The 16945-nt window shown below is 35.1% G+C and overlaps 1 protein-coding gene across 1 annotated transcript in view; it reads right to left on the reverse strand.

Moving 5' to 3' along the window:
* LOC121425091 (probable ATP-dependent RNA helicase DDX41) overlaps positions 1-16945 on the reverse strand; it is a 46411-nt gene that overhangs the window by 12350 nt on the left and 17116 nt on the right. Inside the window, exons 9-12 of the mRNA XM_041621064.1 lie at positions 15678-15840; positions 14539-14742; positions 11232-11328; positions 739-888 (exon numbers count right to left, since the gene is read on the reverse strand). Of these exons, the coding sequence (XP_041476998.1) occupies positions 739-888; positions 11232-11328; positions 14539-14742; positions 15678-15840 (614 nt within the window). The remainder of the gene's footprint in view (positions 1-738; positions 889-11231; positions 11329-14538; positions 14743-15677; positions 15841-16945) is intronic.

Below are 16945 nucleotides of genomic sequence, written 5' to 3' on the forward strand. Positions count from 1 at the left end.
TAGTCTAACGCAGTGAATGAACCTTTTCTATTCAAATCAACTTTGTTTAGGCTTAGCTCTAGATCTAAATCTAAGTTCGAGCCCAGTCCAGGTCCAGGACCCAAGGCAGGCTGATAATGCATAGTATTATCCACAAGAGGGCGCCATACACGTAGAAAAATATATTCATGGACCGGTTGGTCAATATATTCATCGAAGGTGGACCGGCTGGGAAAATACAATGATTTCGATCATATCACGTGACACGTTATCGACCAATCGCGCATGGCTATCTGTCTTGGCTATCTAATATTGACACATATATCAATCATATATTCTGTTTATCAGAAAAAAAACTGAATTTTAGAATTTAAGGCAATGGTGGTAATCTCATATTGTCTGAAAAAGAGGTCATGTAACTCCTGTAGAGAACTCTTTCGTGACAAAAGACAGTTTTTACTTTATGTCATACTATGTTGTTTTTTTTTACTGGGAAATAGGCGAGGGGGGGGGGTAACTAAGGCATTAATAAGGATTTTTTATTTGACCTATTCAGCTGTTTGTCTTTTAATATTTGCATTGCATTTTGATTACATAATAATTTCAGAAATACCTTAATTTAACAAAATAACAGACATCCTGTGATTGTTTATAATATCTAGCAAATGGCTTGAGAATTAAACTGATTGATCTTAACTGGAAAATATGACCTAATGATAACAATATTGAATATTCACTCTACAAAATTTCCAAACTCACCATAGTTTTCAATGTCTTCTGGCATGTCATAGTTGATAACGTGTTGAATGTCTGGAAAGTCCAAACCTTTAGAGGCAACGTCTGTAGCAACCAAGACATCCTTCTCTCGTGCTCGGAACTGCTCAACTGATCTGGTTCTTTCCTCTTGATCTGCAAGACAAAAAAAGGACACATGCAGTTAGAGCTAAACCCAAGGGATGGTATCATGATAATTAAACCTCGGTTTAACCCTAGTCTGAACAAGAATTTCAAACCACACTTCTATCAAATTGCTGGGATTGATAATGTTCTCTTGCATATTCATGGCAATTATAATGCATCATTAAATTCAAAATCTATCATTTTTTTTGTAGTCTTCCCATTTCAGGAGTCTATTAATTTTTGACAACATTTTGCAGCAGGATAAGAATCAGATTTAATTGGTGAATGAGTTGACAACTGACACTTTATACAAGTGTGGTCTAAGTTAACCCTGATTCAATTAAACCATGGCTTCAAGAATACCACCCAAGTAGTTGCAGCCTTAAAGCAAGCAGTGATTTCACAAGAAAGTCTTTAAAAACAAGGTAAAATATTATAATGCTGTATATCTAGATCAAGTAGATTATTATAAACCTATCATTGTGAATTAATGAAGCTACATATTTTTCAATGCATACAAACACTTGAATGGCAATTTTACTATTCTGTTTGAACTCCTTCCATTACATTCACATTTATTTCTTTATCAAATATAAATACATCATAATACAAAATACCAGAGCTGAAAGTGAAATTGACAAATGGAAAATAAACATGTCTAATGCTATTACATTTTCATGTTTGGGGTTCCTGCGTTGCCACAATTTTATCGTGCCAGTTCGTGATAATTCTTCAATTATAATGTATCCTCAAATTAAATCTAATTCATCATCTCTGTCAAGTCATCATTTTTACAATTAAGACTATAATTAAAACGTATATCATCTTTTTTTTTAATTGAAAAAAAATCTGACACAAGTCCTTCTCAGTTGTGCTCGGTTTTGAACCTCAAACATTATTTGTGTCTATCCTCTCATCTATTTTCTCTTTCTCTCCTGTCCGCTGTTCCGCCTTCCTACCGCTTATTTATTTACAGCATCAATCACATTTTTTGCGCATTATATTCTTTCCAGGTCATTTTGTATATATTTTTTTCTCCTTTTATACACATCATTGAATCCAGTTTGCTTGAGTCCACGATGGCATGTGTTCTACCTACGTTTAGCAGCACCCATCCATCTTAAGTATGAGGGCGCTGTCAAGCTGCGACCAAATGTTTTTTAGTGGAGACAAATTGATCTTATTTTACCTGATTTTTACTATTTTCAGTGGTTTTTTTTAACGACTTAATTCGATAGTGGCCACTGGTACAAATAGCGGATGAATCAATCACTCAGCAAGAATGTGTTAAATTACTCGGCATTCACATCCAAGCTGATCTAAAGTGGGATAAACAGGTTTGTGAGATGCTGAGAAGAGCAAATGGTAAGCTCTACATGCTTAGGGTTTTGAAACACCACGGCGTACCAGCGAGAGATCTTCTGACAGTCTTCAATAGCTTTGTAAGACCGACACTGGAGTATGCGGTACCAGTGTGGAACGCTGGTCTTACAAAGTATCAGGTTAGAAGGATTGAGAGCATCCAGAAAAGAGCCTTGAAGATCATAATGGGCTCTCATTATTCAACCTATGAGAGCGCTCTTCTAAACTATGGTATGGCTACCCTGGCTGATCGACGTTATAAATTGTGCAAAGACTTTGCAACTAAACTGGACTATAAATCCCGATTCAGCCACCTCTTTCCAACTGCCCCCGAAAGAGGATCAGCTATGAGGCTCCGAAGGAGGGTGAAGGTACCAGAGATAAGATTTAGGACAAATAGACTTCGGGATAGCCCGGTACCCTACTTGATCAAGCTGATTAATGAATCGTGATCACTAATAAGACATTGCCTATTTTGATGTATATATTGTATATTTGATGTATATATTGTATATTGTATATTTAAGTACCTGTAAAATAATATACATATGACAGTCATTTGATTTGCACTCTGTGATTTGGTCAAGTTATGGAATTAAAAATGAATTTAAATTATGATCATATAACATCAATAAATAAATCGAATGTCTTAACAATTGAAATTTAAAAAAAATGCAATCTCATTTATATTGTATTATATATCTACCAATGTATTAATTATCTGTATATATATTGTACATAAACATTCAATTAATTTGTATTTTGTAATTTGGCTCTAATATAAGTTTTGAAATTAAAAATGAATTTCCATTATGATAAAGTAACTTCAATCAATCGAATGCCTTAACAATTAAGATTATATTAATTGCAATCTCATTCTTGTACTATATCAACTTAATAATTATCTCAATCTTAAACAGCTCAATTCACAAACTGATCGATGCATTATTTAGTAACTAGCCGCAGTTATTGACAAATTTGCAATAGTTTCTCAACTTCTCATTCAAATCATTCCTAGTTAATATTATTTAATTATTGTCGCCATTTCACATTTTGTTCTATACATTCAATTAACTACTTTTCAAAATCAATGTTTATATTATATTTATCAATTAATCTCCTGTTTAAATCAGTTTCAATTCAATTTCTTCTAGTTCACAATTATCCAATTCCAATTATTGATGCATCAAGGATTACAGTTACATTTGCGATTAATGAATTTGTATTTTAATGAATTTGCATTTTAATCATACTATTAGGTATTTATATTCAACAATACTTGCGTTCATTATTATTCATTTCAATGATATGTATTCAATTTTTGATGTATTGATTTATTTTTTAATTTATATGTAAATGCATCACAATTCGGCTTGGCCGCCATGATGTATGAGTTTTATCAAATAAACCATTTATCTATCTATCTATCTTCTCAGGGCATTCTCCCCTTTCTATTTTCTTTTTCGGGGGGGGGGTGGGGAAGGGTGGATATATTTTAGGGCGGGTTGTTTTGTCCTATACAAACTATATTTTTTGATAACTTCGTATTTATTTTGTGAGTATTATTTCTCTCTCATTTATTTTTTTTCTCAATTGATTACATATGTCTGTATCTGTACTTTGTTATTGGTTTTGTTATCTATTTTTTGAGGGGCCCACATTGTACAAGCATTGCTTTTTAGTGGGTCCCTCCATTTCCATCTTAATTTAATTTCTATTGAAGAATAGTATACTTATTTAAAACCTCCAATGTGTTGCCCAAATGGTGTAAGTGTTTTTCACAACATATGTATTATTAGTTTTGTTTCTTTGCAATGGATACAAATACTTATGTTTATATATATATGGTATACAATTTGTTTCTGTTTGATTGAAGTGAAATAAATAAAATTGAATTGAAAAACAAGTGGAATGCCTCTGGCCGTCTCACCTGCATCACGCAGTTCAATATAGCAGCAGTGCTGACTTTGAATACTACTCTAACTTGCACAAGATGTTCAGTGATACATGGTTACTCTTATGTCCACTTTTTATGAACTAGACCAATGAACTTACAGAGATATGATGGTTATTCAACAGATACACCCAATTCGGCCAAAGTTCATTGACCTTTGACCTTGGTCATGTGACCTGAAACGCGCACAGGATGTTCAGTGATACTTGATTACTCTAATGTCCAAGTTTAACGAACTAGACCAATAAACTTTCAAAGTTATGATGGTAATTCAACAGATACCCCGATTCGGCCAAAGTTCATTGACCCTAAATGAGATTTGACCTTGATCATGAGACCTGAAACTCAAACAGGATGTTCAGTGATACTTGATTACTCTTATGTACAAGTTTCATGAATCAGATCCATAAACTTTCAAAGTTATGATGGTAATTCAACAGATACACCCAATTCGGCCAAAGTTCATTGACCTTTGACCTTAGTCATGTGACCTGAAACGCGCACAGGATGTTCAGTGATACTTGATTACTCTAATGTCCAAGTTTAACGAACTAGACCAATAAACTTTCAAAGTTATGATGGTAATTCAACAGATACCCCCGATTCGGCCAAAGTTCATTGACCCTAAATGACCTTTGACCTTAATCATGAGACCTGAGACTTGCACAAAATTTTCAGTGATGCTTGATTACTATTATGTCTAAGTTTCATGAATCAGATCCATAAACTTTCAAAGTTATGATGGGAATTCAACAGATATCCCCAATTCGGCCAAAGTTCATTGACCCTAAATGACCTTTGACCTTGGTCATGTGACGTGAAACTCAGGCAGGATGTTCAGTGATACTTGATTAACCTTATGTCCAAGTTTCATGAACTAGGTCCATATATTTTCTAAGTTATGATGACATTTCAAAAACTTAACCTCAGGTTAAGATTTCGATGTTGAATCCTCCAACATGGTCTAAGTTCATTGACCCTAAATGACCTTTGACCTTGGTCATGTGACATGAAACTCTAATAGGATGTTCAGTAATACTTGATTAACCTTATGGCCGAGTTTTATTAACTAGGTCCATATACTTTCTAAGTTATGACGTCATTTCAAAAACTTAACCTCAGGTTAAGATTTGATGTTGACGCCGCCGCCGCCGTCGCCGTCGGAAAAGCGGCGCCTATAGTCTCACTTTGCTTCGCAGGTGAGACAAAAATTGAATTGAATTGAAATAGTCCCGACTAGTTCAAGCCATATTCATGGCAGGTTTATGCATAGGCATGACATGTTCATGCAATATTTATGAATAATTCATGCACTGTCACGTCATTCAATTCATCATCATTCATTTGAGCATACAATCGAGCTCCACGAATTGCTGTTCATTATAGCCAAACCGCGCATGCGTATGCCTTTTAGGTGAGCTACTCATGACCTAGTCATGAACTAGTCGTGAACTAGTCATGGAATGCGTGCCATTCATGCCATGATATGATATGGCGTGAACATTTTTTCACGCCATGGCACAAATGGCACTCAAAATTTGTTGTGCCAGGATTTTAGAAATTTACATTAAAATTTTGGCACAACACTTCAAGCACTGTTCCGCACTGGCCCACACACTTCACGATGTGGCACGATTTGATTCATGAGCTAGTCGTAAACCATTCGGGCCCCAAACTGTGCAATTGTAACAGCAGCATAATCTGCACATAATCCAACAATTTAAGTTCCATGCATATTCATGCATTATTTTGCAGAAAGAGATACTCAAATTAATGGGTTTCGAGAATAGGCTTTATTGAGCCTCTTAGAGAGATGGTTTGGCTCCGTGGATAAAAAAAAAACTGTGGGGGTGATTTTTTACCTGATTGCTAAGAAAGCATGAATGCTTGTAAGCAAGCAACTAGAGGACCGACGGCTTAATGTCCTCTCCGAAGGACCTGGTACTGAGGATTAATGCCTTACCAAAGGGCACTAGCGCACCAAGTGGGAATCAAACCCGCGTCACCGTAATAGGAATCCCCTGCTCTACCGACTGAGCAATCGCGCCTCCTAAAACTTTGAAAACCAAGGTCCGGGGTTCAAATCCCACCATGGCACTCACGACCTTTAGTAAGGCATTCATCTGCATTTGCCACTCTCCACCCAGGTGATAAGAGTAGCAGTGCTAAAGCTGGGGTAATAATATGCAGCGCTTTTAGAAACATTGTATTATATTATATATAAATGTTGTTCATCATTATTATTATCATTATTATCATCATCATCATCATTATTCTCATCAACATCCTGAATTACGTGACTTCATACTGTGTAATGAGGGTTGTGATTCCATAGCCCAGGTTTATATGAAGAATAGACATTTTTTAATTTCCAGATTATAAATCCATTTTTAAAATTTGCACAGGAAAATTGTTCTGACAATTGAATTGGATAGAAACCTATAATTCTTCACTAAGTTTTTGTGATTTCTTTGTTTGGCTCTCATTGGGCCTAAATTGCTATGCCAGGAAAAGTTGTTACACATAATCTGAATGAAGATAAAACTGAATGAACTTCATGAAGAGCAAATTAATGTTTCCAACCTTGTGATGGCAGTATTAATCTTTTGGTAAGAGTTGAGCTTGACTACTGGTCTTATAAAGGCCTGGTCCCACTGGCCAATGCACACAAAAATGTATGTATAAAGGATACAGCAGACTAGCAAAATTTTGGGGGTGGCTCCATCTGTTTACATATGCTCCTGTCTGGGCCCCATCTTAAAAAGAGTTACAATTGATCCAATCAATCGTAACTCTATGGAAATCCATCAGTGTCATAATTTTTATACAGGAAATTTGCAAAATGTCCTTTGTAAACAAAGGAGAACACACCAAATTGTCAAGAAATCAATGAATTTATGGATATACATTCATAACTAAAAAAATTTTGAACAAAGATGCATTTTTATATGTTGACTTTACTGGCTTTCCGTAGTTGCAATTGATCGGATCTATCACAACTCTTTGTAAGACGGGCCCCAAATAGACAAAGTGGCAAAATTTTTGAAAACAGAACAGGAACAAGTGGAATGCCTCTGGCCGTCTCACCTGCATCACGCGGTTCAATATAGCAGCAGTGCTGACTTTGAATACTACTCTAATTGCACAAGATGTTCAGTGATACATGGTTATACTTTTTATGAACTAGACCAATACACTTACAAAGATATGATGGTTATTCAACAAAAAAACCCAACATGGCCAAAGTTCATTGACATTACATGACCTTTAACCTTGATCATGTGACTTGAACTAGCACAGGATGTTCAGTGATACTTGATTACTCTTATGTCCCAGATTCATGAATCAGATCCATAAACTTTCAAAGTTATGATGGTAATTCAACAGATACACCCAATTCGGCAAAAGTTCATTGACCTTTGACCTTGGTCATGTGACCTGAAACGCGCACTGGATGTTCAGTGATACTTGATTACTCTAATGTCCAAGTTTAATGAACTAGACCAATAAACTTTCAAAGTTATTATGGTAATTCAACAGATACCCCCGATTCGGCCAAAATTCATTGACCCTAAATGACCTTTGACCTTAATCATGAGACCTGAAACTTGCACAAAATGTTCAGTGATGCTTGATTACTATCATGTCCAAGTTTCATGAATCAGATCCATAAACTTTCAAAGTTATGATGGGAATTCAACAGATATCCCCAATTCGGCCAAAGTTCATTGACCCTAAATGACCTTTGACCTTTGTCATGTGACGTGAAACTCATGCAAGATGTTTAGTGATACTTGATTAACCTTATTTCCAAGTTTCATGAGCTAGGTTCATATATTTTCTAATTTATGATGACATTTCAAAAACTTAACCTCAGGTTAAGATTTCGATGTTGATTCCTCCAACATGGTCTAAGTTCATTAACCTAAATGACCTTTGACATTGGGCATGTGACATGAAACTCTAATAGGATGTTCAGTAATACTTGATTAACCTTATGGCCAAGTTTTATTAACTAGGTCCATATACTTTTTAAGTTATGACGTCATTTCAAAAACTTAACCTCAGGTTAAGATTTGATGTTGACGCCGCCGCCCCCGTCGGAAAAGCGGCGCCTATAGTCTCACTCTGCTTCGCAGGTGAGACAAAAACTGACGTGAGTAGTACGTAGCAGGGATATTACATGGATGTTTATCGGAAGCCTAGAGGATGAAAGCGGATGGAAGTGGGGTTATCTGGGATTTGGATACTTTATATATAAGATGCATACGCTTATATTCTTTTCTATTTCCGTGCTACTAACAATGTATAAATGTTCTATGTACCTTACTTTCTTCCCTCATATTTTCTTCATGCATTGTGTAAATACCTTTGGAAATCAAAGGAATCATACAGTTTAATATTCAAAGTGGAATGCTCATGTGATTGATGTAATGAAAAACAGAGCAATACAAGATTATATATGCTAAGAAGTTTGAAATCTACCAGAATGTGATTTGTAAACAGTGTATATAGGGTATAAGACCAGTGCAAGACTATTGTGTACGTATTTTCTCTGCTATTTACATCTGAAACAGATCAAGGTTATAGAGAGTGTACAGAAAAGAGCATGTAGGATAATTTTAGGATCAAATTATACATCATATGATGCGGCTCTAAATACTTTGACTTTAGCGACACTTGAAATCCTGTTGTGATTTGATTCTATTTCTGACTGCCAATCATGTTTTTTTGCAATAAAGTTTAAGTTTGAATTTGAATTGGAATTAGATTTTACATTGCTCTGAAGATTGAAGGGATTCTTGTTTCACTGATGTGATGAACATACCTGTGGATGTCTATAAAAGGGTTTTAATTTGCTTTCAGCCCTTTGGGACTGAAAGGATTCTTTGTCTGCTGCTTTGATGGACACACTTATAGAGATATAAAGGACTTCATGAATTGCCTTGAGAAGAATAAGGAAAGGGAGGAGAAGGGGAAGAGAAGGAGGCGGAGGAGAGGGAGAAGGGGAGAGGAGGTACATGTAGGAAAAGAGGAGGAAGAGGGAGACTGGACAAAGTGGAAGAAAAGAAGAGGAAAAGGAGGGGGAAATATGAAGTCAACCCATCGAACAGTTATCGCAAAAACAAAAACAGGACAGACAATCAGACAGACGGACAACCCAGAAACATAATGCCTCAGGCACCACCACCTAATAATTATAGTATTGGGCAATTTAGGTGCTCAAGTCGCTCCTATATTACCCCGGCAAAGCAAGTCTACCGATTAAAGATTACTTCCTGCCGGTAACCATTTACCTCATCTGGGTTGATTGCAGCACAATATGGATTGATTAGAAAGGAAATTACACTACAGCTGGGATTCAAACCCACGACCCTCTCTTTTAAAATAAGACAGATTCACTAGCCCACAATGCTCTATCTATGGTTGCAGAGGCATAATAACTGTATCAATCAAACTTCAAGGATGATCAGTGGGTTGAAAACCTACAAGAAAAACCACCCACTTTCATAACCTAGTTATTTGTTTTTACTGTTCTTGTTTTCTTGTTTTTATCAATTAAGGATTCAAAGACCTTCCACTGATTAATTAAACTTTTTATTATTATTTTATTTGGCATTCAAAAAACGAAGAATACAAACAGATCAAAGACAAGATCAATCAAACTTGTACATGATAGAGAAAATAAGATCTGGATGAGAGTTGTAGAGGCTGCCTGGGTATGGAAAAGGCTAACTTAATAGCCATAACCCACAGGTCTTCCTCCCCAAACCTCCCAACCCCATCCAGGTCAGAACACTAATGGTGAAAATAAAAATAAAATGAAGATATTTAGAATCGGCAAAATACAATGGTCATTCATGTGACTTTGTCACCTCAAGTCAACCCCCACAATACCTCCTCAATCACATCATTATGTATCTACAAGCATTAGGATGATAAGCATCAAACATTAAAGCAATCGTAAATTTAAAATTATAAATATATAATACTGCATCTACCATAAATGGGATATAGGACAATAAGAATTGATAAAACCATATAAGAGTGATCAAATGTCATGATGTTGAGGTTGATGTTGAAACTTATTAATCTCCTGATGAGTTTCTGGTTAATGGCTTTTCCTTATAGAGTATTATTGCTGTTGATATTCTCATTATAATAAAGAGAATTTAGTGACGCAAATGAATTTATATACAATTAAATCAACTTTCAAGGAGAGTCAACAGTGTTGAAGAACTACAAGAAAAAAGAATGAAATCCACAATCATAAGACACCAGAAAGTTGTAGTTAGTTTCTAAGCTTTTACGCTGCTCTTCATACAGTCATGACCAGTTTGAATATTCATATGAATTACATAATAAAATCAGATTGCATTTAAATAAGCAATCACAGGCCTCAGACTAAGGAACTTTTTTCTTTCATTTCAAAATATAATGCTATTGTTGTTCTCATCATGATTTTTATAATGGTGGTGATGATGATGATGGTGATAATGGTAAGATGATGATGATGATGATGGTGGCAAGAAGATGATGATGATGGTGGTGGCAAGATGATGATGATGATGGTGGTGAGGATGATGATAGCGATGATGATGATGATGATGGTGGTGGTATTGGTGGTGATGACAATGATCACAAGTAAGAGAGGGAGAAGAAAAGAAGACAGAGGAAGAGAAAGAGGAGAAGAAGGTGGAGGAAGAACAAAAGATCAAAGAAAAAGAAGACAAAAGAAAGGAGAAGTTAAGGAGAAAGAAAATTGAAAATGATGAGAAAATGAGAAGAGGGAGGAAATGAGGAGCAAGAAGAAGAGGAAAAGTAAGAAGAGCATTGACGTCAATCCTCAATACACAATCACAAACCTAACACTGCAGCACAACCTATAAACGCTGAAATAAAAGTCTCCAATGACATTATGACAAGACCAACTGTTGGATTCCCCTGCAGAAATGAACAACCCCCTCCCTCCCCCCCAAAAAAAAAAAATAAGCAAAGAAGATTAGTCATATCAAAGCGAAGATATATATTCTACCTTTTCCTCCATGTATAGCAACAGCTTCAACTCCTTTCAGGAGAAGATACTCATGGATGTCATCTACATCTGCTTTCTTCTCAGCAAAAATAAGAACCTACAAATGGAAGAAAAATACAGCACATTTAAAGTTTGATATGTTTTCCTTTCTTCCTTTGACCAAAAAAGGTGAAAGGTCATGTCAGAATTACAGCTACAGAAATGCATCATATGAGGGCTACTAATGGGGTATTGCAAGTACCTTAAAGGACAAGTCCACCCCAACAAAAACTTGATTTGAATAAAAAGAGAAAAATTCAACAAGCATAACACTGAAAATTTCATCAAATTTGGATGTTAAATAAGAAAGTTATGGCATTTTAAAGTTTCGCTTATTTTCAACAAAATAGTTATATGAACGAGCCAGTTACATCCAAATGAGAGAGTTGATGACATCACTCACTCACTATTTCTTTTGTATTTTATTATATGAAATATGAAATATTGTTATTTTCTCGTCATTGTCATGTGAAATGAAGTTTCATTCCTCCCTGAACACGTGGAATTCCTTTATTTTAACATTTTGTGCTTCAGGCAAGGAGGTCCTAAACGTCAAATTCGTAAAAATTGAAATATTGTATAATTCAAACAATAAAAACCAAAAGAAATAGTGAGTGAGTGACATCATCGACTCTCTCATTTGGATGTAACTGGCTCGTTCATATAACTATTTTGTTGAAAATAAGCGAAACTTTGAAATGTCATAACTTTCTTATTTTACATCCGATTTTGATGAAATTTTCAGCACTGTGCTTGTCTGATTTTTCTCTATTGATTCAAATCAACATTTGTCTGAGGTGGACTTGACCTTTAAAATCAAAAGCAAATCAAGCATAAGTCCCAAAAATCAAGTTGAGTTGCAATGAAATGCAAACCAACAACAAATTTGTGGTGTATCAAAGGAGTTGCACTTGATATCAGAATTTGCATCTTCTGCCTTTTTGCAATACCCCACAAGAATCAACTTCAATATCACAAAGACTGCCATTTGATTCGTAATTATACTATAAATTGGTTTCAATAGAATTCAGCAATGCTTAGAATATTTTTCTTTAGAATTCAATAGATAACCATTAACCATTATTCTCAAATAAGTATTATCAATCAAGTATTGTGCCGTTGCTCTACAATGCACTTATTATCAAAGAGAAATTCAATGAATATCTTATATAATACATTTCACACTCAAATAATTATTTTGTGCATTGTGTTTTGCATCACGGCTATTCATTTTGATTTTGTAGAATTTTCTTGAATTATCTACAGTGTTATTCAATTTCAAGGACCTTTCCTAGAAAAAAGGTAAATAATCAGTGCATTTCTGGAACAGTGGATATACTGAACATACTACACGTATGTATCATTCCCAGACACTTTTTAATAGATGTGATTAACCTAATAAAAAATATTTAATAATAATAATATTCAGTTCTTTTATAGCGCATAACGCATAACAACACATGTCCCAATGCACTTCAATGAAACTAAGGAGAGAAATTAGAAAGCAAGTAAAGAGTGTTGGGCACTGAATTCATTACAAGTTAAACAGATAATTTTTCAGGGAAGTCTTAAACTTATCTAAATCATGCATATTTCTCATATAATTAGGAAGTGCATTCCATAAGACAGAAGAGGCATGTGCAAGTGAGCACTCACCATATGTTTTGGTATTTTGTCTCTTTTGGGATCCTCATAGATGGACGACATAGTAAACAAATGATTCACTGTGTTACTCTGTTTACATTACAGAACACAAGCATTCACTCTTACAGTAGTAAAAAATTGATATTGGGAAAAAAACTCGCATGGGCCACACTGTGACCTGGGATGGTATTCTGGGACACTGTCATAACTTTTGTCATGAATTTTGACTATTTTCTCAGAGATGTGACACCGCTATGATGGTCACAAATCGGTATTCCGAACATTGTCTTTTCTCTGTCATCTCTCTCTAAGCTCTCGCCCATCTTTATGGAGGCAAACCAATCAAAATCACCATCAGTTCCCAGTGGGAGCCCTTCTAACTAATAGGAAGGCCCGGTGGCATGTGGGCGTATCCTCAAAACATTAGCTGGCACTGTGCGTACATGTATATTGATGCGTTAATTACAAAGAGAGACAGGGAGCTGTGAAGGATATTTTTAAGAAAGATAGAAAAAAGGAATAACAAAGAAAAAAGGAGGAATTAACATGAAGGGCCTAACTAATTCTAGAATGAAAAAATATTGAAAATAGTCAGGGATGATGAGTGAAACTTATACCATGATCTAATCTAAATAATATCATTGTATGCTTGACATCAAGTCCGCAGGGTGTCGGGATATTTGGTACTATTAAAGATATGACAAAATTACTCCTAGACCCTGGCATAAATTTTGTTATATCATTTGCTTGTATATTGTGATTATGTGCATTTAAAGCTGCATATTTTTGGTGCGCGCTTATAAACAGAGAAGAGACAAAATGTATGACAATGTTTATGACAAAAGTTATGACATCCACCATAATATGGATTCTGGTCATATCTCTGAGAAAAGACAAAATATGGAAAAAAAGACAATCTTCAGAATACCGCCCCTGGAATCCTCCTTGTTTACAGATTCAGTGTACATTTCACATCCTGCATGGAGCAATTACTTGTTAATTACATCCTGTCAGAATGTGAAATTCACTCTCTCAGTGACAGGTGGAAGAGTGATATTGTAAATGTCATGTTGATTTCGGAAGTTTCAAATTCATTACTTGTACTTTACAATTACAAGGTGACTTTCTGCTTGATTGTGAATTTCATAATCTCTTAAAGGGCATTATTTATGACCCTATTAAGGTTCATCTAGAAAAAGAATACAATTCGAATTTCAAAAAATTATTCTTGGGGGCTTACTTTTAGAACTATATTCTTTCTTTTTTGAAATAATGTGTGAATAATAACGATGGTAATATTGTTTTCCTTTAAATCTATACATATTTGTGAAAACAAATATTAAATTAATGTAAATCTGATATGGGTAATGCCAAAAACTTACATTATTATAGAGGAATGAGATGCTATCAATTCTAAAATGTGATAAACATTAATAATGCTTCATTTGGAATAATTCTGGAATACTTTCCCCCTTCTTATTGTTTCTGGAGGATTACATTTGTAAAATCTTTTACATTTCAATGTTGTAAGCATTACTTTATTACATCATGTTTCCTTGTAACTGAATGAATACAAAGTAAATGGTAAGTAAATGAAATGAGGAAAGGTCTGTGGATGGCTTACTGGGGGCGGTGCTTTCTGAAGACACTCTAAGAGATAAACCATCTTTGCTTCTTGCTTCACATACTCTACTTCCTGAATGACGTCAAGACTGGCTGCTCCAGCTCGACCTACGTTGACAGTGACGGGCCTGACGAGGGCGCTCTTTGCAAAGTTCTGGATCTTTTTGGGCATGGTAGCACTGAAGAGGAGTGTCTGCCTCTGACTCTGTTAAAATGGGAATTATGAAAAGTAACTTTCTACGGTGAGTACTGATATAAATGTGACACGTTTTTGGCACAATATCAAATATTGAATTTTTAATCAAAATTATAGATGTGCAATTGTCTGATTTGATTTGAACCCATTCAGACAAATGAAATAAAATATCTACATGTATATGTCTGGATTTGTCGAAAAAGGTGTAGGAAAACCCATTCAAGTAGGCATCCCAGATATAAAACGAAAGATGTAATTGATGACATTAAACAAGAAATACAAATAGGACAAAATATCAAGGCAGATAATATCTAGGTTAAATTTCAAAATGAATACTATGTACGTCAGGGGGATATAAAAATTATTTCTTCAAGATTGCATAATGATATTTCAAATGTCTTTTGGAGATTTTTCAACAAAGCGGAGTTAAAGGTATTAAGAGATTGACTTGTGAAAGATGATTCCATTCATTAATTGTTTCAGGATAGAAGGACTTCATATAACAGTCTGTACTAGCAAATAGAACATTCATCATAAACATATTATCACTTCTTCCAAATCTATTTGGTCTATATGTAATGTTAGAGAGTAAAAACAATTTTTTTACAGTAGCTTTATGATTTTATCCAGGAAGTAAAACATAACTTACACTTAAGTGAAGAAGATGAAATGTCCTCCCATACATCAACAACAAAAACAGATGATGGGGGAAAAATTGTTTGCCATTATCTTATTTGACATGAGGGACATATCAGATGTTTTGTTGCAAGATGATTTTTGCTTAAGCTGTTTCCAGTTCTTAGTGAGCAGTATATGGGCAGAGCTGAAGCACACATTTTCATCGCTCTAAAGTTTATCACTTAAAATTCGCATCAACCCGCCTCAATGAACATTATACAAGCCTTTTTTTTCCTCTTTATCATGTAATACACATTTTAGCTCACCTTGAAGTATGTGAGAATAGTTCGGATATCTTCTTCGAATCCCAGGTCAATCATTCTGTCGGCTTCATCCAGACAGAGATACCGACATACAGATAATGAGAAGCATTTCTTGTTCAGCATGTCAATCAGCCGTCCTGGTGTAGCAACAACTATGTGAACACCTCTGCAGAGGAGAAAATAGAATAATTATATGATTTGACTACATTACTCAGGGTAGATGATTTGCACAATTGTGTATTTAAATCAATAAAATTATAGTTTGTGCTAACTTTTTTTGTGAATTATGGAGTCAACTGCTTTTTTACAGTCACAAAAATAAAGACTTCATGGTCACCTTGTATCCCAATGTTTGAATAAAAATGTTAGAGTGGATGTCCAAACAACAGGCCTTCATAATTATGCTCCAGTCATGCTTTTTATGTAATGATGAAACATAGACAAGGGCAGTCATACACTATACAAAAAATTGTCAATTTATTATGCATTTTTGAAAAAAACATGTAAGACTCGGCTAATCACTAACTACATGTAGTTATGAAACTGATAACTCTAACTATAAAAGTATCCAAATCGAGGTAAAATGAACCCTTACAGTAGCCAGTGTCACCCTATTCCATGTTTGGTGCAACTCCCGTGTTCCCTCTGTTGTCCACATATCTCTTACTGTTGTGTTCACTAGCATACAGGGAGGGGGGGCAGAGTGCCCCTGACAGAATTTTGATGGGGGGGGGGAGGAATTCAGATTTGTTTCACAGTTGGTTTCAAAATATGTGATAACAATTTTTGATTGGAAAAAACTGTCCGAAAGGCTGGTGACCTTTGAAAAAACATTTCCTATGAGAAATAAAAAATGTTTGCCTCTCCTGTCCCCCGTTTTTTTTTTAGGTACACCTTTGGTTGCGATATTGACTGACTAGCATCAGAACCCTGTCACATAAAAGTTATCAATATAATGGTAACTCTGCCACACTTGATTCTGATTGGCTGTTGGGCATTGTTACCGTGGTAGTTACCATTGAATGACATAGTTATCAATATAGACTTTTTGCTGTAACGCAGTCAAAAAAATATCGCAAGTTTCACCATCATTATCCCGACCAACAAGCATTTCAAAGAATGAATATTCCTGCCAGGTACCTTTTTACTACACCTGGGTCAAGTGCAGCGCAATTTGGATGAATCTCTTATAATGGATTCAAATACACAAGTTTCCGATTGAAAGTCAACAGTTAGAACCACAATATCAAAACACTCCCACAAAAACAGGA

Source organism: Lytechinus variegatus, chromosome 12 (assembly GCF_018143015.1).
Source record: "Lytechinus variegatus isolate NC3 chromosome 12, Lvar_3.0, whole genome shotgun sequence".
Taxonomy (NCBI): Eukaryota; Metazoa; Echinodermata; class Echinoidea; order Temnopleuroida; family Toxopneustidae; genus Lytechinus; species Lytechinus variegatus.